General features: G+C 38.1%; 1 protein-coding gene across 1 annotated transcript in view; it reads right to left on the bottom strand.

Annotated features, from left to right (window-relative positions):
• Positions 1-23,314, bottom strand: part of DPYD (dihydropyrimidine dehydrogenase) — a 945,375-nt gene that overhangs the window by 128,049 nt on the left and 794,012 nt on the right. Inside the window, exon 20 of the mRNA XM_025289449.3 lies at positions 19,901-20,080. Within this exon, the coding sequence (XP_025145234.1) occupies positions 19,901-20,080 (180 nt within the window). The remainder of the gene's footprint in view (positions 1-19,900; positions 20,081-23,314) is intronic.

The raw sequence follows: 23,314 nt of genomic DNA, 5'->3' as shown, positions 1-23,314 counted from the left end.
CTTGAAGCTCATTAGAATCAAGTGTATCTCTTATTAATTGATTCAAAGTAGAAAAAGAAAAAAAAACTTACCACGTTTCATACAATTTAGGTTAAATAAAATTTTTGAATACAGTGCAAATCAATTGAACTGTCCTTTCATGTTGCATCCTTCAACTGCTGAATATTCTATATGGCATTTCACAGAAATATGATTTGATTTGAGAACATCTGCAGCAGTCTGGAACATATTTTCCCCTGTACTTGACTTTTAGCTCATTATAGCTCTCAGATGTTCTCTCAGCAATCCTGTGACATATTGGAGTGTTACTGAACAAACATCAGTGAAGCCTATGTCTTGAGTAGTGTCAATCTCAGTTGAAAATGTTTCAGCTTTCTTAGCATCAACACTGGAAGAATTTAATTAACCCACTGAAACTTTCAAAATGATAGTTAATGCATGTAAGAAATGAGAAATCTGAAACGGAGGAGGAGAGTGGATAAGTGCTTAACCTCCCACAAGCTGATACCTGCCACCCTCAGTCTGCACTGAGCCAACGCATGAGAAGCCTTGCTCTCTGTGCAGCCTCCTAGATTTTGCTACGAAACCTCTGGCTTGCTCTATAGCCCCTCCGGAGATGGAGAAGGTGGAGGTGGCAACTACTGCGGTCACACTCCCCTGGCCCCCAAACAAGGTCAGCTTCCAGCCTCTAATCAGCTCCCATCCAGCTGCTCTCATGTTTTCAGTAGGTGGGGTTGGGATACCAAGGTCAGAAAAGCACTGTTGGCAGTGACACGGTTTTTTGCCCACTGCTGCTATTACATTAAGGAAGCAGCTGGTGAGATAATGGATGCCAAAGTGCTTTGTAAATTATAAAGTGCTTATATAATTGTCAAAAATAATCACTACTGTTATTTCATTCCTAGGATGCAGGAAGAGCACTGAACTGGACCATTGGGTGGCAAAGTCCACCATTAAGCTGGCTAGATGGGTGTGTGGGGTCCAGAGAGCGGGGTCTCTGGTGAGAGTACAAATTTGGAAGATAACAGTAAGGAGAGCCATGGATAGGCAAATGTTCATATTTAAGAGCCAGAAAAAGGAGAGGTGTCCTGAAAGATTAACTCCAGGAAGGTTCTCTTCACACATAGAAATGTTATTTGCCTCTAAGCCTCTGCAGACTTTCTGCCTTAGCCTAGGGTATTCTTCCGATATTTACTAGACCTTCATTTCAGATTACTTTGGGAAACACCCTCAAACTCCTCGATACCTCTGCTATCCTGTGCATTTCTCTATATCACTGTCATCGTCATACCATATTATATAAATAACTCTTTAATTGCCTGATTTCCATACTAGTCTGTGAACCTTTTAAGGAAGACAACATTATAATGCTTGGCACATACTAGGTGCTAACAATTGTTTGCTTGATAAAAGGGAAGGGAGAAACAAGTAGAAAAGTGTGTTCAAAAATCAAAGGAGACATTTCAAATAGGAAGAAGTGGTTGACTATGGAATGTGACAAGATGTGGTGAAGACAAGACTGGGAAATGATTGGATTTGGTGATCATTATATCATGCAACCCTCACAAGAGTAGTTTTAGTGATTTTGGGGGGTGGCGATAGACAGAAATCTAATTTAAATGCATCAGAGACCAAAAAGCAAGTAAAGAATGAAAGAGTGAGTAGAGGCAATGTTTTCTGGAATCTCAACTCTGAAAGGAAGAAAAAAATTCAGAAAATATTATTTATTTTTCTCAATAATCCTATGGAATGCCTACTGTTATCCCAAGTTTTTCGATGAGGAAATGGTGGCTAAGACCAAGTATGTAAGTTGCCCAAGGCCTTACTACTAACAAGAAAGAAGCTCTGTGAAAGGCATACATTCTGCTCAATTTCCTCAGCTGGATTAGGCCAATGGTTGGATCTCTTCATAGTAATTTATTTATAACCAGGTACAGGGCAGGAATAATTATCGTTGCTGTGTGGTTTGGAATAAATGTCTATCTAGTATCTTCAGGCATTTTACTAAGAGATCAGACCCAGGGTAGGGTGATGTAATGGGAAATTGCATTATGGTACTAGCTGCCAGCATGTGGAAAGAGGTGCAGAAAGAAAAGGGAAGGTCATTAAAGAAAAGCTCTTCTGTTTTATAATTTTTCAAAGGGCTACAGAGCTATCAATCCTCTGGCAACAGCTACAGGTTATTTGCAATTCTATATTAATCCTCACTGGCTGGTAATAATAAACTCGAAATGTCAGTGACTTAATACAATAAAAGCTGATTTCTCACTCATTAAAAAAAAGTCTGTTGTATCTCTGGATATCTTCAATGTAGCAACTCAGCAATCTAGGCCATCCATTTTATGCTGCACTTTCTCAACTTGAGTCTTCAGAGTTTGCTGTGGCATAGGACAGGTAATTTAGAGACCTGAGCACCCTCTGTGAAAGGCTTCCCCTCCGAATCACACGCCACATCTCACTCACGTGGCAGTGACAAAAGCATGTCACCTGGTCATACAGAACATTTAAGAGGCAAAGAGGTTTTCTTCTCCTACAGAACTCTGAAATGCTAGTGAGCACTACCAATGCTGACCACAAACTCTGTAGGCATGAACAGAGGAGAAATCAGCTTGCATGCTTGTTATATATCTCAGTGAAGACTGTATACAGTAGTCTTAGAAGAATTCTTAGGAGGCCTGGATTATCCCAAGTGCCACATGTTTACTTTCATTACCTTCACTTAAGACCTACATTAAATATAAAGAGATACTTAGCAACACTGGGTAACATTTAGGCTCCAAAAGGTAACCACCTTGATAGCCCTGAGATGATGGGTACGATTTACAGCTCAGTTGGAATGGGCACATGCAGAGAATAACTGCCAGCAGAGGATCTAGAGAAGCTTCTCCAGTTTGAGATGAAATAGGATAAAACTGATAATGCAGGAAAGACCAGAAAAGTGATTTAAAGAGAAAAGGCAACAGAAGTTCAAGAAGCACAGTCTTGACATGATTATCCAGAAAAAATCCACAGCAGATGGGCCAGCATGGTGTGAGGAGCTGGGAGTGAGGCTTCAGGGTGCTTCTAGGTCTATGAGACTACTTCACAGACAGAGCCTGAAGCTGTAAATCAAAGGCTCCAAGAATCAAAGGATTCTCTACGTAGCATGAGTCATGTTCTCTGAGCAGGTTGCAGTCACTTCCTCTCAAACACATTTCTAAGGGTCACTGGTGGCCGTGAAGCACAGACTAGTATAGGCCATGGATTTTAGACACTAATAAGATTGCTTTCCAATGTCTATACAGCATTAAATGGACAGGAAATTTAGAAATGAAGTGATTAATTAGATCAACATGGGCAACCAAACAAACTTGTCAGGTTTCTGAAGAGAAGAGGAAAAGAGATAGATACTTCATCTGGATATCTAAATGGATTTAGTTAATTGAGAGATTGATTGCCAGTTATTCAGTACAATTGAAGATATCTTCACCTATCCTTCCTGAACATCCAGGGTTTTAGTAACACTATTCAATGGCAGTCACAATGCATGAAATTTCACAGGTAAAAAATACAAAATCAAAATGAAAAATAAAATACAAAAGCAAAGTACTATGGTGTGTCTTGTTTGATTTTCTGGGAGAAGGTAAATCGGATCCCTCTTTTGAATTTCAAAGAGCAGATATTTAATTTGTTTTCTCAAATCTTAGATTAAGACAACTTGGTATAAAGCTGAATATAACTAGAATTTCTGTTTGCTCTTGGCATTATCAAACTGACTCCTTTGACTCCCTTAATATCAGAAAAATATATCTTTTATCTAATATACTCCCTTTATTCAAGTGGACAGAAGAGCTCAAACAGACATATAACAAATACCTGTTTTTTTTTTTTTTTCCTCAGGGAGACTCTCAGGGGCACAGCTCAGAGTTACAGAGAGATATTTTGCTTTATTCCATAAAATTAGGATATTCCATAAAATTAGGAACAAAGCTAACTGGTTTGCAATAAATGTTCACTGATTTTGTAGAGTTCTTAGGAGTGGGAAGAGGGAATGAGTTCAAGGATAGTACTTGAATTCAAATTTTGTCTTACATGCTTATAGTAATGGTTTCTTTACAAATCCTCAGTCCCCACCCAGAACAAGAGAAATCCTAATCTTTTTTCCTGGCTTAAAAGTACCATCAAAATGAATGTGGGTAACTTGTGTTGAAGATGAAAAGCACTTTTGCACAAGTTCTAAGTATATAATTAATATTAATGAGATGCATTCTGATTAAAGTAGTATATTTGATGAAGTATGAGGAATAACCACTTACTTTCATGAAAGTGACAAAGAGAATAATTTCATTTGTACTTGGCAATTAGATATCAATTTAATGAGTGAGAAAAAATAGGGAATTATACTTTTTAAAAGCATGATGGAGTTCTGGGAGCAGTAAAAATGTTATATGGTTTATATTTTATTTCAGGCCTACCATGGTAGACCACAACAAGGGTGCAATGTTTACAAACACAGGAGCTCATGGTTGCCCAAATTCCTAAACCAAGCTCCACATTCTGGGAAGTGAAAAGCCATGTCCTGAAACATCTTGTTCTGTGTCAGGGCCCATGTAGGCATTTCCATTCAGTTACATACCTCTGCTGGACTTAGCTTTGAGCTGGGCTTAGCACTCCTCTACAAAGTGCTCCCAGTAATTTCTACAAAGTGATCAGAGTTCCCTTGTGAAATGAACCCTCCCATCCCAGAGATGGGAGAAAACACGGGGAGATTTATAGGGGAAGAGCTATTCTGGTTATAAGCACTGCAATACTATCTTTTCCCATAAAATGAGAAACTTCTACCAGCCCCTCTCCTAATGGTTCACTTCATATTCTGACAGTTACTCTGTCAAAATAGAGGGCAAAAGTAGGCCCCTCCTTTCTACCTATTTTAGGACCAGTGATGAACCATTCAAACCAATTTACTGCCCAAACCCCCAATTAACAAATTTATCTCCATTTTGGGCTTCCCTGGTAGCTTAGATGGTAAATAGTCTGCCTGCAAAGCGGGAGACCTGAGTTTAATTCCTGGGTTGGGAATATCCCCTGGAGAAGGAAATGGAAACCCACTCCAGTATTTCTGCCTGGAGAATCCCGTGGACAGGGGAGCCTGGTGGGCTACAGTTCATGGGGTCGCAAAGAATCAGACATGACTGATCAACTAATACTTTCATTCACTTCACGTTCCTTTCCATTTTACCTGGAAAGCAAACACTGATTTGTTCAGGAACTTTTTTATATGGGTAGGAAAGGGAGTGCTTCAAAGGACAAAGTTGCCAGCTTTTAACCAGTTCAAATGAACCTAATAAGAGCATGTTATCAATAGAAGGCCAAGAGAATGTATAAAAATAATCTATGAATACCAGCTGGAAAATCTATGCAAAATCTAGGATAAATCAATTCATAAAGCATCACTCAAATGTTCATATTTACCCTAAGATTATACATATATTTTGGATACAAATATATCATATTCAAATTACCCCCTATCTAGCTAGCTAGCTATGTTAGAATTAATTATAACAATAACTGCCATTGCTGCACATCAAATGTCTGCTATATGCTATACACATCACACATATGATTTCTAGTCCTCACAAAACACAAAGCACATACAAAATCAGTATCATTGTCTAAATATGTCATTCTAGGAAAGGAGAACTGCAGCATTCATGTGGCTGGCCCCAGTTCATCCAGCAGTAAGACACTGAACCAGGATTCAAACTCAGACCTGCCGGACTCCAAACACTGTGCTCCTTTTACCACAGTAGTGCGCTGACTTCACTGTGGGATCCGTACACATTCATGAGACGATGAGACACTCAGGACTACAAGACTATCAAGGACTATCAAAACTTACCCAACAGTTTTTGCTTCTAAGTAGGAATAATCACCATTTATAACAGGTGGTTGCCCTATTCTTCAAGGGTACTTGGCAGTTCAGTGTTCTACCTAAGATACTACTCAAACCATCTGATGATATTTAGAGATGTAAACAAGTTGACACAATAACAATGAGGTAGACTGATTTACTAATTTTGGAAAGTCTGAATTTCTAGGAACCAATTTTTTTTTGCCATGTCCTATGAAGTGAACTAAAACAATAAAAAATATTTAGCCTCATATAACCAGTCATAGAAAGTGACCTCAATAATATTGCTTTCTAATTCCATCATTACCCAAGTAACTGAAAGTAATGTAACATGCTATTTGGAACTTCTCTAACAATATAACGTAACTCCTCCCTTCCCATACACGCACACAAATAACTGCAGGGACAAAGCTGTAATGAGAGAAGAAAACATGGACAAGAAATACAAGGCCATAAGATGAACTTGAAAACAAATGACCTTTATCTTCTTTGTACTCTCTTTTCTTGGTTAGCTTTGCAAGTGATCATTCAAGAAACTAGCAAAAACATGTTATCATGGAGCATGGAAACAAGACCCAGTTTCCCCCTCAGTCAGTCTCTCCCAACAGGAAGCTTCCATAAGCCTCATATCCTTCTCCATCAGAAGGCAAACAGAAAACCACAATCACAGAAAAGTAACCAATCTTAAACACATGGACCAGAGCCTTGTCTAACTCAGTGAAACTATGAGCCATGCCTTGTAGGGCCATCAAAGACAGACAGGTCATGGTGGAGAGTTCTGACAAAACATGGTCCACTGGCGAGGGAATCGGAAACTCCTTCAGTATTCTTGCCTTGAGAACCCCACGAACAGTATGAAAAGGCAAAAAGGTAGGACACTGAAAGATGAATGCCCCAGGTTGGTAGGTTCCCAATATGCTACTGGAGATCAGTGGAGAAATAACTCCAGAAAGAATGAAGAGATGGTGCCAAAGCAAAAACAACACCCAGTTGTGGATGGGACTGGTGATAGAAGCAAGGTCCAATGATGTAATGAGCAATATTGTATAGGAACTTTGAATGTTAGGTCCACGAATCAAGGCAAATTGGAAGTGGTCAAACAGGAGATGGCAAGAGTGAACATTGGCATTCTAGGAATCAGCAAACTAAAATGGACTGGAATGGGTGAATTTAACTCAGATGACCATTATATCTACTACGGTGGGCAGGAATCCCTCAGAAGAAATGGAGTAGCCATCATAGTCAACAAAAGAGTCTGAAATGCAGTACCTGGAGGCAATCTCAAAAATGACAGAATGATCTCGGTTCATTTCCACAGCAAACCATGCAATATCACAGTGATCCAAGTCTATACCCCAACAATTAATGCTGAAGAAGCTGAAGCTCAATGGTGCTATGAAGACCTACAAGATCTTCTAGAATTAACACTCAAAAAAGATATCCTTTTCATTACAGGGGACTGGAATGCAAAAGTAGGAAGTCAAGAAATACCTGGAGTAACAGGCAAATTTGGCCTTGGAGTACAAAATGAAGCAGGGCAAAGGCTAACAGTTTTGCCAAGAGAACGCACTGGAGAAAGCAAACACCCTCTTCCAACAACACAAGAGAAGACTCTACACATGGACATCACCAGATGGTCAATACTGAAATCAGATGGATTATATTCTTTGCAGGCAAAGATGGAGAAGCTCTATACGGTCAGCAAAAACAAGAACACGATCTGACTGTGGCTCAGATCATGAACTCCCTATGGCCAAATTCAGACTTGAAGAAAGTAAGGAAAACCACTAGACTAACAGGTATGACCTAAAGAAAATCCCTTACAATTATACAGTGGAAGTGAGAAATAGATTTAAGGGATTAGATCTGATAGAGAGAGTGCCTGAAGAACTATGGATGGAGATTCGTGATATTGTATAGGAGAGAGGGGTCGAGACCATTCCCAAGAAAAAGAAATGCAAAAAGGCAAAATGGCTGTCTGAGGAGGCCTTACAAATAGCTGTGAAAAGAAGAGAAGCAAAAAGCAGAAGAGAAGCAAAAAGCAAAAGAGAAAAGGAAATATATACCCATGTGAATGCAAAGTTACAAAGAATAGCAAGGAGAGATAAGAAAGCCTTCCTCAGTGATCAGTGCAAAGAAATAGAGGAAAACAATAGAATGGGAAAGACTAGAGATCTTTGAGAAGATTAGAGATACCAAGGGAACATTTCATGCAAAGATGGGCTCAGTAAAGGACAGTAATGGTATAGATCTAACAGAAGCAGAAGATATTAAGAAGAGGTGGCAAGAATGCACAGAAGAACTGTACAAAAAAGATCTTCATGACCTAGATAATCATGATGGTATGATCACTCACCTAGAGTCCGACATCCTGGAATGCGAAGTCAAGTGGGCCTTCAGTTCAGTTCAGTTCAGTTCAGTTTGCAACCCCACGAATCACAGCACGCCAGGCCTCCCTGTCCATCACCAACTCTCAGAGCTCACTCAAACTCATGTCAATAGAGTTGGTGATGCCATCCAGCCATCTCATCCTCTGTCGTCCCCTTCTCCTCCTGCTCCCAATCCCTCCCAGCATTAGGGTCTTTTCCAATGAGTCAACTCTTCACATGAGGTGACCAAAGTATTTAGGAAACATCATTACAAACAAAGCTAGTGGAGGTGATGGAATTCCAGTTGAGCTATTTAAATCCTAACAGCGATGCTGTGAAAGTGCTGCACTCAATATGCCAGCAAATTTGGAAAACTCAGCAGTGGCCACAGGACTGGAAAAGGTCAGTTTTCCTTCCAGTTCCAAAGAAAGGCAATGCCAAAGAATGCTTAAACTACCACACAATTGCATTCATCTCACACACTAGTAAAGTTATGCTCAAAATTCTCCAAGGCAGGCTCCAACAATACATGAACCATGAACTTCCAGATGTTCAAGCTGGTTTTAGAAAAGGCAGAGGAACCAGAGACCAAATTGCCAACATCTGCTGGATCATTGAAAAAGCAATCGAGTTCCAGAAAACATCTATTTTTTTCTTTATTGACTATGCCAAAGTCTTTGACTGTGTGGATCACAATAAATTGTGGAAAATTCTTCAAGAGATGGGAATACTAGACCACCTGACCTGCCTCTTGAAAAATTTGAGTGCAGGTCAGGAGGCAATAGTTAGAACTGGACATGGAACAACAGATTGGTTCCACATAGGAAAATGAGTACGTCAAAGATATATTGTCGCCCTGCTTATTTAACTTGTATGCAGAGTACTTCATGAGAAATGCTTAATCGATGAAGCCCAAGCTGGAATCAAGATTGCTGGGAGAAATATCAATAAGCTCAGATATGCAGATGACACCTTATGGCGGAAAGTGAAGAAGAACTGAAGTGCCTCTTGATGAAAGTGAAAGTAGAGAGAGAAAAAGTTGGCTTAAAGCTCAACATTCAGAAGACTGAGATCACGGCATTGGGTCCCATCACTTCATGGCAAATAGATGGGGAAACAGTGGCAGACTTTATTTTTTTGAACTCCAAAATCACTGCATATGGTAACCGCAGCCATGAAATTAAAAGACGTTTACTCCTTGGAAGGAAAGTTATGACCAACCTAGTTAGCATATTAAAAAGCAGAGACATTACTTTGCCAAAAAAGGTCCGTCTAGTCAAGGCTATGGTTTTTCCTGTAGTCATGTACGGATGTGAGAATTGGACTATAAAGAAAGTTGAGCAACGAAGAATTGATGCTTTTGAATTGTGGAGTTGGAAAAAGCTCTTGAGAGTCCCTTGGACTGCAAGGAGATCCAACCAGTCCATCCTAAAGGAAATCAGTCCTGAATATTCATTGGAAGGACTGATGTTGAAGCTGAAACTCCACCTGATACAAAGAGCTGACTCATTTGAAAAGACCCTGATGCTGGAAATAGTAAAGGCAGGAGGAGAAGGGGACTACAGAGGATGAGACTGTTGGATGGTAACACCGATTCAATGGATGTGTTTGAGTAAGCTCCAGGAGTTGGTGATGGACAAGGTGGCCTGGTGTGCTGCAGTCCATGGGATCGCAAAGAGTAGGACACTAGTGAGCAACGGAACTGAACTGAACTGATTGATGCAACAGCCCACAGGCACGTCTCTCACCATGGATTTTTATTTTAAGTTTCCATATACTTGTTGATAAGATTAAATTGTTTCAAATAATTTCAGTTTACTTTAATAAAGTATTATATATATATTCTGGCCACACGTTCTTTGTGTGATACAAGTATTATGGATAGTTTCTCCAATTCTGTGATTTAAATTTTCATTTCCTTAACTTGCCTTTTGATGAACAGAAGTTAATTTTGATGAAGTGCGACTATCAATTTTTTCTAGTATGTTTTTGTATCTTAAATAAAAAAATTTTCTTATCCCAAAGGATATTTACTTACATTTTCCTTAAAAATTATATAGTATTGTTTTTACTTTTATATCTGTGATATACTTATTGTGTCCTGTGTGAGGTTAATATGAAGGTTCATTAAATATCTATATATCTATATCTATATATGGTTATCCATTAATTCCAGCTCCATTTATCGAAAAGTCTCACCTTTCTCCATTGTATTGTTTTGATGTCTTTGTCAAAAATCAATTGAGTGTATATGTGTGGGTTTAATTCTAGACTTTCTATCTGTTCCATTGATCTATTTGTCTATCCTGACACTAAAACAGACTTGCTTGACTACTCCAGATTTATAGAAAATCTTGAAGACAGATAGATCAAATCTTCTAAGTATGTTCTTTTTCAAGATTCTTTTGGGTACTGTTGGACCTTTGAAATCCAATGTAAATTTTAGAATCAGTTTGTCAACTTTTACAAAAACATGTTCTAGGATTTTGATTGGGATTGTTGTATATCTACAGATCAATTTGAAGAGAATTGCATCTTAGAATATCTCTCTATTGATATTTCTTCATTTTTCTCAGCAACTCTTTATAGTTTTGTAATTTGTAGTTTTCAGTGGGTGGTTACTGCACAAATTTTAATTTGTTCCTAAGTATTTTGTAGATTTTGAATGCTATTGTAAATGGCATTTTAAAATTTAATTTTTGGATTGTATATATAAAAATACAATTGACTTTTGTATATTGTCTTTATCTTGTGAAACTCTGCTAAGTTCATTTGATTTTTAGTTCCAGAGAATAGAAAGGAGAAATAAGAAGTCCTTCTTAAATGAACAATGCAAAGAAATAAAAGAAAACAATAGAATGGGAAAGACTAGAGATCTCTTCAAAAAAAACAAGATATCAGGGTATATTTCATGCAAGGATGGGCATGATAAATGACAAAGAGAGTAAGGACTCAACAGAAGCAGAAGGGATTAAGAAGAGGTGGCAAGAACACCCAGAAGAACTATACAAAAAGGGTCTCAATGACACGGATAACAATGATGGTGTGATCACTTACCTAGATCCAGACATTCTGGAGTGTGAAGTCAAGTGGGTATTAGGAAGCATTACTATGAACAAAGCAAGTGGAGGTGATGGAATTCTAGCTGAAAGCTATTTAAAATTCTAAATGATGATGCTGTTAAAGTACTACATTCAATATGTCAGCAAATTTGGAAAACTCAGCAGTGGCCATGGGACTGGAAAAGGTTAGTTTTTCATTCCAATCCCAAAGAAGGGCAGAGCCAAAAATTGTTCAAGCTACTGTACAACTGTATGCGTTTCACACACTAGCAAGGCTATGCTCAAAATCCTTCAAACTAGACTTCAGCAGTATGTGAATTGAAACTTCCAGATGTAGAGGCTGGTTTTGGAAAAGGCAGAGGAACCAGAGACCAAATTGCCAAGATTCCTTGGATCACAGAGAAAGCAAGAGAGTTCCAGAAAAACATCTACTTCTTCTTCATTGACTATGCTAAAGCCTTTGACTATGAGGATCAAAACAAACTGTGGAAAATTCTTAAAGATATGGGAATACTGCCTTACCTGCCTCCTGAGAAACCTGTGTATGTGGTTTCAAGAAGCAACAGTTGGAACTAGACATGGAACAAAGAACTGGTTCAAAATTGGGAAAGGAGTATGTCAAGGCTATAGACCGTCACCCTGCTTATTTAATTTCTATGCAGAGTACATCATGCGAAATGATAGCCTGGATGAATCACAAACTGAAATCAAGATTGCTGGGAGAAATATCAACAATCTCGGATATGCAAATGATATCATTCTAATAGCAGAAAGTGAAGAGAAACTAAAGAACCTCTTGATCAAGGTGAAAGAGGAGAGTGAAAAAGCTGGCTTAAAACTCAACATGCAAAAAACTAAGATCTTGGCATCTGGTCTCATCACTTTATGGCAAACAGAAGGGGAAAAAGTGGAAGCAGTGACAGATCTTATTTTCTTGGGCTCCAAAATCATTGTGGACAGTGACTGCAGCCATGAAATTAAAAGACTCTGGCTCCTTGGAAAGAAAAGCAATGACAAACATAGATAGCATATTAAACAGCAGAAACATCACTTTGCTAACAAAGGTCCATATAGTCAAAGATATATTTTTTCCAGTAATCCTGTATGGATGTGAGAGCTGAACCATAAAGAAGGCTACATCAGGAAGAATTCTTTTGAATTGTGGTGCAGGAGAAGACTCTTGAGAGAGTCTCAGAGAGCGAGGAGTTCCAATAAGTCAATCTAAAGGAAATCTATCCTGAATATTCATTGAAAGGACTGATGCTGAAGTTTCAATACTTTGGCCACCTATTGCAAAGAGCTGACCCTTTGGAAAAGATTCTGATGCTGGGGAAAACTGACGTCAAAAGGAGAAGGGAGCAGTACAGGTTAAGATGGTTAGATAGCATCACTGATTCAAGACATGAATTTGAGCAAACTTCGGGAGATAGTGCAGAATAGGAAAGCCTGGTGTGCTGCAGCCCATAGGATCTCAAAGAGTTGGACACAACTTATTGACTGAATAAGAACAACAATAGTGTTTACAGGTGCTTTACAAGTTTTATGTACACAACATTACTACCTGCAAATTAAGACAGTCTTCATAGTTTTTGTTTCCAATTTAGATACCGTTTACTTCTTTTTGAGTCCTTATTGCAGTAGTTAGGACCTCGAGTATAATGTTGGATATAAGTAGTGAGTGTAGACATTTATGCCTAGTTCTTGATCTTAGGGGAAGTTGATTTTTTTTCACCATTACATATAATATGAACTATAGAATTTTTATACATGCTTTATCAGATTGAAAGTTTCCTTCCACTAGATTGCTTAGGTTTTTATGATGAATAGTTGCTGGATTTTGTCAAATGCTTTCTCTGCCTCTAAGGACTTGTATCTAGAACATATATAGAATTCCTAAAATTTAATTAAAAAATCAAACCAATTTTTAAGTAGGGGAAAGAACTGAATAGACTCTTCAGAGAAGAAGATATATGGATGTGTAAAAAGAACACAAAGAAGTGGTGAACATAATGAATTTTCAGGGCAATGAAAATTAATATTACAGTATGGTACTCATGTACATACACTAAAATGTCTAAAATGGAAAAGAAAGAGAATACTAAATGTTGGCTGGAATGTGGAAAAACCAAAACACCCATCTGCAGTTGTAGGAGTGTAAAATGCTGCAATCACTTTGGAAATCTGTTTGTAGGTTTCTTATAAAGCATACACATTACCTTATGATTTAGATATTACATGCCTGGATTTTACTCAAGAGAAGTAAAAATTTGTATTCACAAAACCATTTATGCCTGAATGCCTATTTCAGATATATTTATAATATTGGGGAAGTGAACATAGCCCAAATGTTGATTTGAATGCATACTCAAATTGTGGTATATTTATACAATAAAATATTATTTACCAATAAAAATTAATTGCTTTACAGCCCCCCAAACATGGATGAATCTCTGAAACACTGTATTGAGTGAGAATAACCACACAGAAAAAAGCATACATTATGGAATTCCAGTTGTATCAAGCTAAAGAATATGAGCAAACTAACCTATGTTGATGGAAATTAGTGTTTGCTTCTGGTGGTAGGAAAGACAGAGAGATAATGACTTGGCAAATGTAGAAGGGAATCCAAGAGGTGTTGGCAGTGTTGTGTATCTTGATAGATGCAAGGATTTTATTGGTGTATTGTTGGCCAAAACTCATCAAATGGTTTAAGATCTGTCCATTTTTATGTAAACTAAACTTCAATTTGGAAAAATGAAAAGCACAAAAAAATAAATAGCATGAAGACATAAGACTTTTAAAGTTTTTAGTAAACAGGAGATACCACTGTTACTATGAGGACTTTTGTGATAGTCATGCTTATGACATTATATATTCCTTGTAGATGCTTCGTTGTTCCCTGTATTGAAAAACATACCAGAGACAAGTAAATAGATAGACATCTACATACAAAGCACCACAACTAGATAGCAGTAGTTTATAAAATCATATTCCTTTTGATTTTAAAAACACGAGAATGATGCATCTGGCCATATAGATGCACAAATTTTGGTTTTTATCATCAAAATAAAACCTTGTATTATGAATCACTATACAGGCACCAGACAGTGTTTCTGATTTTATCCCAATGAAAGCTTTTTAATGAGTACACATTATGTTCACTTATTAATATCACTGATAGGTATTTCATCATATTTTAATACCTACTGAAAGTAATTTGGCACGTTTACTGTTTTCTTCTAAAATGCTTGCTATTCTTGAAAGGGCCTGGCTGGAATTTTAATTATAAACTGGCTTTCTTTTTTTCTTCTAAAGAAGGACACCACAGATAGTCTGTGCAACTTAATTCTATAAACATGGAGCCTTGTGCAAGGTGCTTGAAAATTCAAATATAAATGAGACATGATCTCTGTTTTCAAGAAGCTCATAATGAGCTCAGTGATGGACAAGAAGTAATATAACTAGAAGATCATCTAATAACTGTAATACTGGTTATATGAACAAAGGGCTGGAGGAGAAAAGTGAAAGTGAAAGTCACTCAGTTGTGTCTCTTTGCGACCCCATGGACTATACAGTCCCTGGAATTCTCCAGGCCAGAATACTGGAGTGGGTAGCCCTCCCCTTCTCCAACGCAGGGATCGAACCCAGGCATCTCGCATTGCAGGCAGATTCTTTACCAGCTGAGCCACAAGGGAAGCCCAAGAAAACTGGAGTGGGTACCCTATCCCTTCTCCAGGGAATCTTCCCAACCCAGGAATCGAACCGGGGTCTCTTCCATTGCAGGCAGATTCTTTACCAACTGAGCTATCAAAAAAGTGACTCAATTTTCCTACAGGGAGAGGAAGACAGTCATAGATGACTTCACAAAAGAAGTGACATTTAAGATAGATAACACATTTAAGATTTAAAAAAATAAAAGAGTGTTTAATATATCATTCAGCAATTCAGCTACCATGCTGTTGCTCCTACAGGATGAACATTAGGTCAGGCAGTGGCACACAGTGTGGTCTAGACCCTCAAGAAGCTTATACTCTAGCTACATTTTGCCAATTCTAGAAGGAATCAAGGTCGCTCAGTTGCATACCTCATTCTTTTCACTCTGGCTTCTTTCCATCTCATTTTACTAGACTCATACACCATAAAAGACTTTTAAGTTCAAAGTTACTATTTTTCTTTTTTCATTTTTGATGTAATGGGGGAAATGATGGCATGGTAAATATTGACTGTTAGTTCTACCACTTAGATGTTTTCTTACAGCATTTATTTATTCATTCATTTACTTATTCAAACATCATTTATTAAGCCCTTACTGAGTACCCAGGAATTGGGATACAAAGGGGAAGACTGTCTGGCAGAAGAATCAGAGATGCAGACATTCAAATGCTGTGTGATACTGGTTGCAACTCAGACGGAAGAAGAAAAGGAGAAATTAACCCTGGTCAGAGAGGTCAGAGAATAACTCAAAGAGAAGAGGATGCTTTAATTACTCTTTAGTGAACTGGAAAGACTCCAGATGTAAAGAAGAGCAGGTGAAAATGCGCACAGACCCCAAGCAATCAGCTGTGTTGTCCTGTGTTGTTTTCTCTCAAGGGCTCTTGCTTAGGAGTTCTGCTTTTATCCTAAGCACAGAAAAGCGCAGTCATTTCCTTCCATGCTTTCTGATTGTAAAATTTTGTTTTTTTCTTTTAGCATGCTATTTTTTCCATGTTTCTCAAGCAAATAATCTCAACATAATTCTTATTTTCACACCTTAAAATGCCAAATATTAGCATTTTATTTTCTAATGTCACTAAAATATATACTTCGCCTCCAACTCTAAAGAAGAATTTGTGGATAAAGATATAATCGCAGTTACATTTTCATTTAAGTATTCTTCACAACTCTTTATCTAAAATACTTAAGGCGAATCGTATTTCAAAATTCAGAAACTTTTTTGGACTTTAGGAAAGAAAAATGGTACATTTACTACATTATACCTAATACCTCCAGCAAGATGCGGAGTGGCAGCCTGGACTCAAACACATTAGTCTCTCTGCAGTAAACATGCAAATGTTCACTCGAAGAGGAATAAATAAAGATTATAAATAGCCTCATATCAGTTCAGGCCAGGTTTGCTGCCAAATGAGTTATGTAAAACATTTGGTTACCGAGTTTTTTGGGTTTCAGAATTGTTAATGAGAGGATGTGGACTTGTGGTTAATCCTCATTTTATAGTTTAAGACACAGATTTAGAGAGATTAATTAACTCACCGGAGTTGCTTAGCTAGTAAGTGACGAAGCCTCATAGAAACCCCACAGGCTTACTCTGAACTCTGCCAGTAACCACTGTCCCACATACAGCAAGCAAACATTTCACTTTTATTGAGCTGCCAGGTTTTTGCCAGGTAAAGAGGGGAGTAAGGTAACTGAGTATAAAATAAAAGGGTGTGGCTACAGATGCCCCTCTGTTTTTGATGATACTGTGAATAGTCTCAACTTCCTAATCCTCACAGACATCCTCATTGCTGACTGTGGAGGAAAGGAAACAAGGATTTGGCCAAATTAGTCATGTTATCTTTCAAGTAATTAGTATATTTAATATATTCTCCCTAATGCATGCCTCACGTATTAATTGATTAAACTTCCCAAGCAATGTTTCTTCATGTGACTTTGGAAGAGCAAGAAGTCAGGCATGGACTCTGGATGTCATGCCTTTGACAACTGTCTCTGCCTTACAATTCTTGCTTACGTGTTTTTGATCCAACAGCTGAACTAACTCCCTGGTTCCTCAATGGGCATGTTCAACCACTGGTCATTCAGAACCCAGTGTGCTGCTTCTCTGGATTTCCTCTCCCTATTCTCTATGCCATTTCTCTTTCAGCTCAAAATCATTTCTTACCAGCTTTCTCCCACAAAAGAAGCTATGTTGTGTCCATCACTATCTTCTCAAGTCTCTGACTGTATTCAGTTGCTATTCACTTCATCCCTCTTGGCAACATGGATCTTTGTGTTCTTCCATCAGAATCAGGATGTTAAAATGCAGATTCTTGGACGCACCTTTGACCAGTTAAATCGGGATCTCTAGGAGTGGAGCCGGGGAATCTATACTGTCAGACGCATGCCACATGGTATTCAAGCACCATGAGTTCAAGGTAACAGCTTTGTGGTGTAGAAGAGCTATGACTGCCCTTCCTATGGAATCTACTCTCATGCTTGCAGGCACAAATTTATACAACTTGCACCATAAGACCAGAGCAAACTATAAATGCCTGACTTCTTGCTCTTCCAAAGTCACATGAAGAAACATTGCTTGGGAAGTTTAATCAATTAATACGTGAGGCATGCATTAGGGAGAATATATTAAATATACTAATTACTTGAAAGATAACATGACTAATTTGGCCAAATCCTTGTTTCCATGGCTCAAGTCTCATTTTCCTCCATCTTCAAACACTGCACTGTAATTGGTTTCTTCTAAATTTCTACTCTAATTTATTCTAGCCTGACCTCTGAGTGAAAGATTAAGTAGAGTAACAATTATACTTTCCAAACAAATTTTTTTCCTGTCTAAAGAAGCCAGCTATTTCTAGTGGGCCTTTTTAAAAGCGTATGCATCTTCTCTTGTTTCCCTATAGCATGAAAACATGGTAAGAAGCAGCATCCTACTCTTTAGCTAATGAGAATATAATATGAATTACTGTCAAAGATACACACACATACACACACCAGGAAAGAACAGCTAGGAAGCCACCTGTACTGTGGACCCAGAGTGCTTTGATTCACTATTAGGAATATTAACCTAAAGGAGATAGTCACCTATTGTTTGAGTCATGTCAGCCCTCACCAGAGACTCTGGGGCATAGATCTATTTACCAGACCATCTGCTTGTTCCTCAACTTAGTGCTGAGAAATGAATTAGTAATACAATCACATAGACAAGATCTTCCTTTTTTTTTTTAAACAAATGATAATACTGGAAATTACGCTTACAATTTTGATGAAGGCTGGGCTTACCAAAATGAAGTCTAAACCTAGATTCAAACTATCTGAAAATCAGTTTCCACTTATGTTATTGACACAAGTGTCTCCATCATTACCTATCTTTTATTTGAATATGTAAGTTTTGAAATGAGTGTGGAAGTCCTTTAGAGACAAAATGACTCAGTGCAATGCAGCCTTTTCCATTTCAGCTCTCACGATGACTGCATACATTTGAGACAATGCTTGTATAGATGGTCATAAACTATCAAAACCATCATGTCAGAAACAATTAACTGGATATGTTTACATTGCATGAGCGTAAAGTTATTTGTAAATTTTTTTTAGTTATGAACAACCTTGGGATATTGATGGTCATTGATAAAGGCATGAACACTCACTGTCTAAATACTTTCAGACTCAGTTTATAGTAATATGATTAGTTACACTAATAATACTGCTTAGGCACAGTCTTGCTAATTATAATATTATAAATATTAATGTCACCCAGCCTTTCTGTTTGATTGCCATTCATGGAGTCATTCATCACGATATTTTCCTGGAAACCAGCAAGATTTTATCCCCCCTCCCTTTTATTTTTGATCACTGGACTTGCAGTCATTCATACACATTAATCTATAAGAAGCTCTTATTTTTGGCTATCTGTTCAGAGAAGAATAGTGATATTTCCAATTAAAACTAGTCAAATGTAAATCATTATATGATGTTTCTCTTATTCTTTCTGAGTCCCTAACCATGCCATCGAAAGCACAGAACCCAGGGTTTTTGTTTTCCATTCTTTTTCATGTGACCTGTTTCAAGTTAAGATTCATTTGAATTATTAAATGCTTCCTTAAAGAATCTTTTTATACTTGCCTCTCTTTTTTTAAAGTTAATTATTGATGTAGTGACAAGCTGAAAAGACTAAGAATTATAATTTTTTTCCTCCCCTCATTCAGGACTCAAGAAACGTCTTCTGACAATGGTTGTCTATTTAGAATAATACAAAGGAAATACAAAGGCAAAATACTGAATGTTGTTTCAGAAAAGATTTGCTAAAATCACTGTATTATACAAAATGTAAATGTAGTGTATATTTCTCTGAAAATAGCAGTTAGAGAGAAAGTTGGGACATAACCTTTTGAGCCCAGATTTAACCACACACATAGCAGAAGCAGTTACAAAAGATACTGATTAGATTTTAATTTTAAAAACTTCATCATATTATTCAGGGCTCCAGTGATTTGATTGTCTGAAAATAGAAAGGTAATGTTATAATTTCCAGAGCTGGTTAAAGAATAAAGAAATCTCCACCCTCCCACTGGAAAGAATGCCAGTCATCACCATAGTAAGCAAGAATTTGGAGGCATTTTATACTATAAACTTCAATCTTTTTCCTTTATGTGACCTTGTGTTATACAGGTTTCATAAAAATGTAGCTCAGAGACCTGTCATATAGTTGTAATCAAGGCTCCTTCAGAACGATTCTACTATGCAGTCACATCCAATGGGGCATCTGTGTTTCCCCTGTTAGTAGGACAGTGGGAGGGCAAACAAGACCCGAAATGGAAAATGAAAAAGCCAGAGTCCTCAAGGACAACCCAAGAGAGGTGACCACGTACCTTTCCCACAAGTTCAGCAATACAAGGGACTGGTTTCCCTTTCTGGTGACTCCTCGTGGCTGGACTCTGCCCATCCCAGTCCTGTAGTTCTTCAATGCTTTTCAGATAAAGCAAGGCTTTGAGGCCAGTGCAGTAGTCTTGGATGACAGTGAAATCCTGATTTTGAATAGCACTGCATACCTAGAAAAGGTAGAGCAACCAACAGAATGTCAGTTCAGTTCAGTCAGTTCAGTTGCTCAGTCCTATCAGACTCTTTGCGACCCCATGGACTGCAGCACACCAGGCCTCTCTGTCCATCACCAACTCCCAGAGTTTACTCAAACTCATGTCCATTGAATTGATGATGCCATCCAACCATCTCATCCTCTGTTGTCCCCTTCTCCTCCGGCCTTCAACCTTTCCCAGAATTAGGGTCTTTTCAAATGAGTCAGTTCTTCACATCAGGTGGCCAAAGGATTGGAGTACCAGCTTCAGTCAAACCAAGAGCTAATTCTCCAAACAGACTCACTTTTCAGACAGTCAACACAATTTACTTTAAATGCCAGGCACTGGTCTAAGCAGGACATGTCAGTCATTGCCTGCAGGGGATGGGAGTGTTAGGGAAGGAAAAACTGCCAAGGGGCACAGGGAAACTTTCAGGGACTATGGATACTTTCATCAACTTGATGTGGGGACAGTCTCACAGGTATATACATATTTCAAAACATCAGACTGTATACTTTAAATACGTGTAAAGTGTTAGTTGCTCAGTTGTGTCTGACTTTGCAACCCCATGGACTGTAGCCCTCCAGGCTCCCCTGTCCATGGAATTCTCCAGGCAAGAATACTGGATTGGTTTCCATTCCCTTATCCAGGAGATCTTTCCAATCCAGAGATTGCACCCAAGTATCCTGCATTGCAGGCAGATTCTTTACCATCTAAGCCACCAGGGAAACCCTTAAATATGTGTAGTTTACTGTAGGTCATGTATAGTCAGTATGGCTGTAAAAAATTAGGTCCAATAGGTAGAATTTCCAAGGAGTTAAATTCAGCACAACCTAAGAATGGACATTTAATCTCTCATTTGCTCTCTGTTAAGATGTACTGCTTGGAGGTACATGTCCGGGCTGGTCATGTACCTTGTTTGAAGGTGGTCATGCTGGGCTGGAGTGCTCTCATCAGTTAACTCAGCCCTCAGGTACCAATGCCTACCTCTTCAGCCTCATATATTGTTGTTCTTCTTTGTATTCACTATGCTCCAATCATCCAGGTCTTTCCTCTTTTCCTCAGATTTTCCACATTGTTTCTTTGCCTTGAGACCTCGTAAGACCTTGCTGCCTGGAAGGCCTTTGCCTTTTACACATGGCTGACCAACCCCCCAGCTTCAGTCTCATGGGAAATATTACTTCTTCAAGGAGGCCTCTAGGAGCTCCATATATGGAGGCCTCTAGGAGCTCCATATATGGAGCTATAGGTTAAAGCCTCCTTAACTCATACAGTTTTGACTTCTAACTTTTGCAAGATTATTTGATTGACAGCTCCCTTCCCCGATAGACTGAAGTTTTAAGAGGGAAGAACCTATATTTATATTGGACAACATATTATCCCCAGTGACTAGCACAGAGTATGTCACTTATTCTGCTCTTAATAGAGATACGTTTAATGACTGCATATGCAGGAGAGATTTTTTTTTTTTGCATGACCATTTGTTAGAAAATAGAGATTTAATTCTAGAGTTAAGGAAGGCTGTATCTGAGAAATTAGGATCCTTCTAAAAACAACATATTTGAGAGTCTGTTAGGATTTGAGTTAGAGCTGGAATTCAGTGGACTTAGAGAAACACTTTCAGATTGATTACTTACAAAGATAATTCTCCAATTTTTATACTACACATAGACTCCAGAAACTCATTTACAACTGCTGGTAGAACTTCATCCATATGGCCCACCATCACTTAAACAGAAAATTTATCACCTAGAATTCAATGACTCTCCACAACCATATTTCAAATCAATCCAAAGAAACAACCATCCAAACAAAAGTAAGCAAAGCAAAACTTATTTCTAGCCTATCTTTCCAGATGTTAGATTCTTAGCATATATCATAGTGCCTGGGGATAGCAGCCAATAAAGAAGCTCCAATACTTCTGGCCACCTGATGCAAAGAGCTGACTCATTGGAAAAGACCCCGATGATGAGAAATTGAGGCCAAGAGGAGAAGGGGGCGATGAGGATGAGATGGTTGGATGGTATCACGGACTCAATGGACATGAGTTTGAGCAAACTCAGGGAGATAGTGATGGACAGAGAAGGCTGGCATGCTGCAGTTCATGGGGTTGCAAAGAATCATATACTACTTAGCGACTGAATAACAACAACAACAATGAAAACTCATGTCATATGTGAATGTAGATGAGGAAATACCTGAAAATAGAAAGATAAACCATATTCTATTTCAAGGTCTCTTAAAGCCTTCTGGGTGTTTAATTAATATATTTCATTACAATCCTCATGCCTAGCACACCACCAAATACTTAGCTGTTGCTAGGCTGGTTGAGAAAATTTACTGAAAACATACTGAGAGGCTCTAGAATAGGGAATGGGAAATAGATAGAAACAGAGAAAGGGCAAGAAGAATGTATACCTAGCGGTTCTCAGCAAAGAGTGGTAGTCATTTCACTATGTACATATAAAAAGGCCAAATGTGGGATTCTGGGAATAGAAGCATTTAAAATGAAGGCTTAAGGAAGACAATGAAGGACACTCAGAAGAGACATAAGACAGCATTGCCCAGGATGTCAAATGCTGCATGAAGGGTCAATAATATCAGAGGTGAAGAGGTATCATTAAATTTATCAATCAAAAGACATTAGCATTTATGGTGGATAATTTCTGCAATAGGGCAGAAGCGTGTTATGATGAATTGAGGACTGGATGAGGATTGAGGAACTGAAGATATGAAGATGGAATGATCTGATGAGAAGTTTGGCTCATGTAAGAAAAAGAGCAGAGCTAGTGGTATAAGTAGGAGAATTTTGTGTACAATTTTTATAAGGATGAAAATGGCTATGTTTTAAGGGAATGTGGCCATTTTATATTTCAGAATAAAACAGAATGGCTTCTGTATATTAAATTTCTGTCAAACTTTGTTGAATGATGATGTGGTAAGAATAAAACAATGCAATATATAACATGAGGTAGGCTCTTATGATGGGCCACATACTCTGTTCAACACTTTTTAATGTATTATATCATGAAGTCCTCAAAATAACACTAAGAGGTAGGTTTAATTTTTAGCCCTATTTTACAGATGAGGCAAGTGAGATGCAGAGACATTAACTGACTTGTCTCAGGCAGGCCACATGGTTGGAAAGTAGATTATACTACATAATTCATGACCATGCAGGCTAAGGTGACTTAGGTGTAGACATTCACA

This window comes from Bubalus bubalis, chromosome 6 (assembly GCF_019923935.1).
Source record: "Bubalus bubalis isolate 160015118507 breed Murrah chromosome 6, NDDB_SH_1, whole genome shotgun sequence".
In the NCBI taxonomy this organism is placed as follows: domain Eukaryota; kingdom Metazoa; phylum Chordata; class Mammalia; order Artiodactyla; family Bovidae; genus Bubalus; species Bubalus bubalis.
Note: the sequence above shows the minus strand (reverse complement) of the source record. Positions and strands in the feature narration are given on the sequence as shown.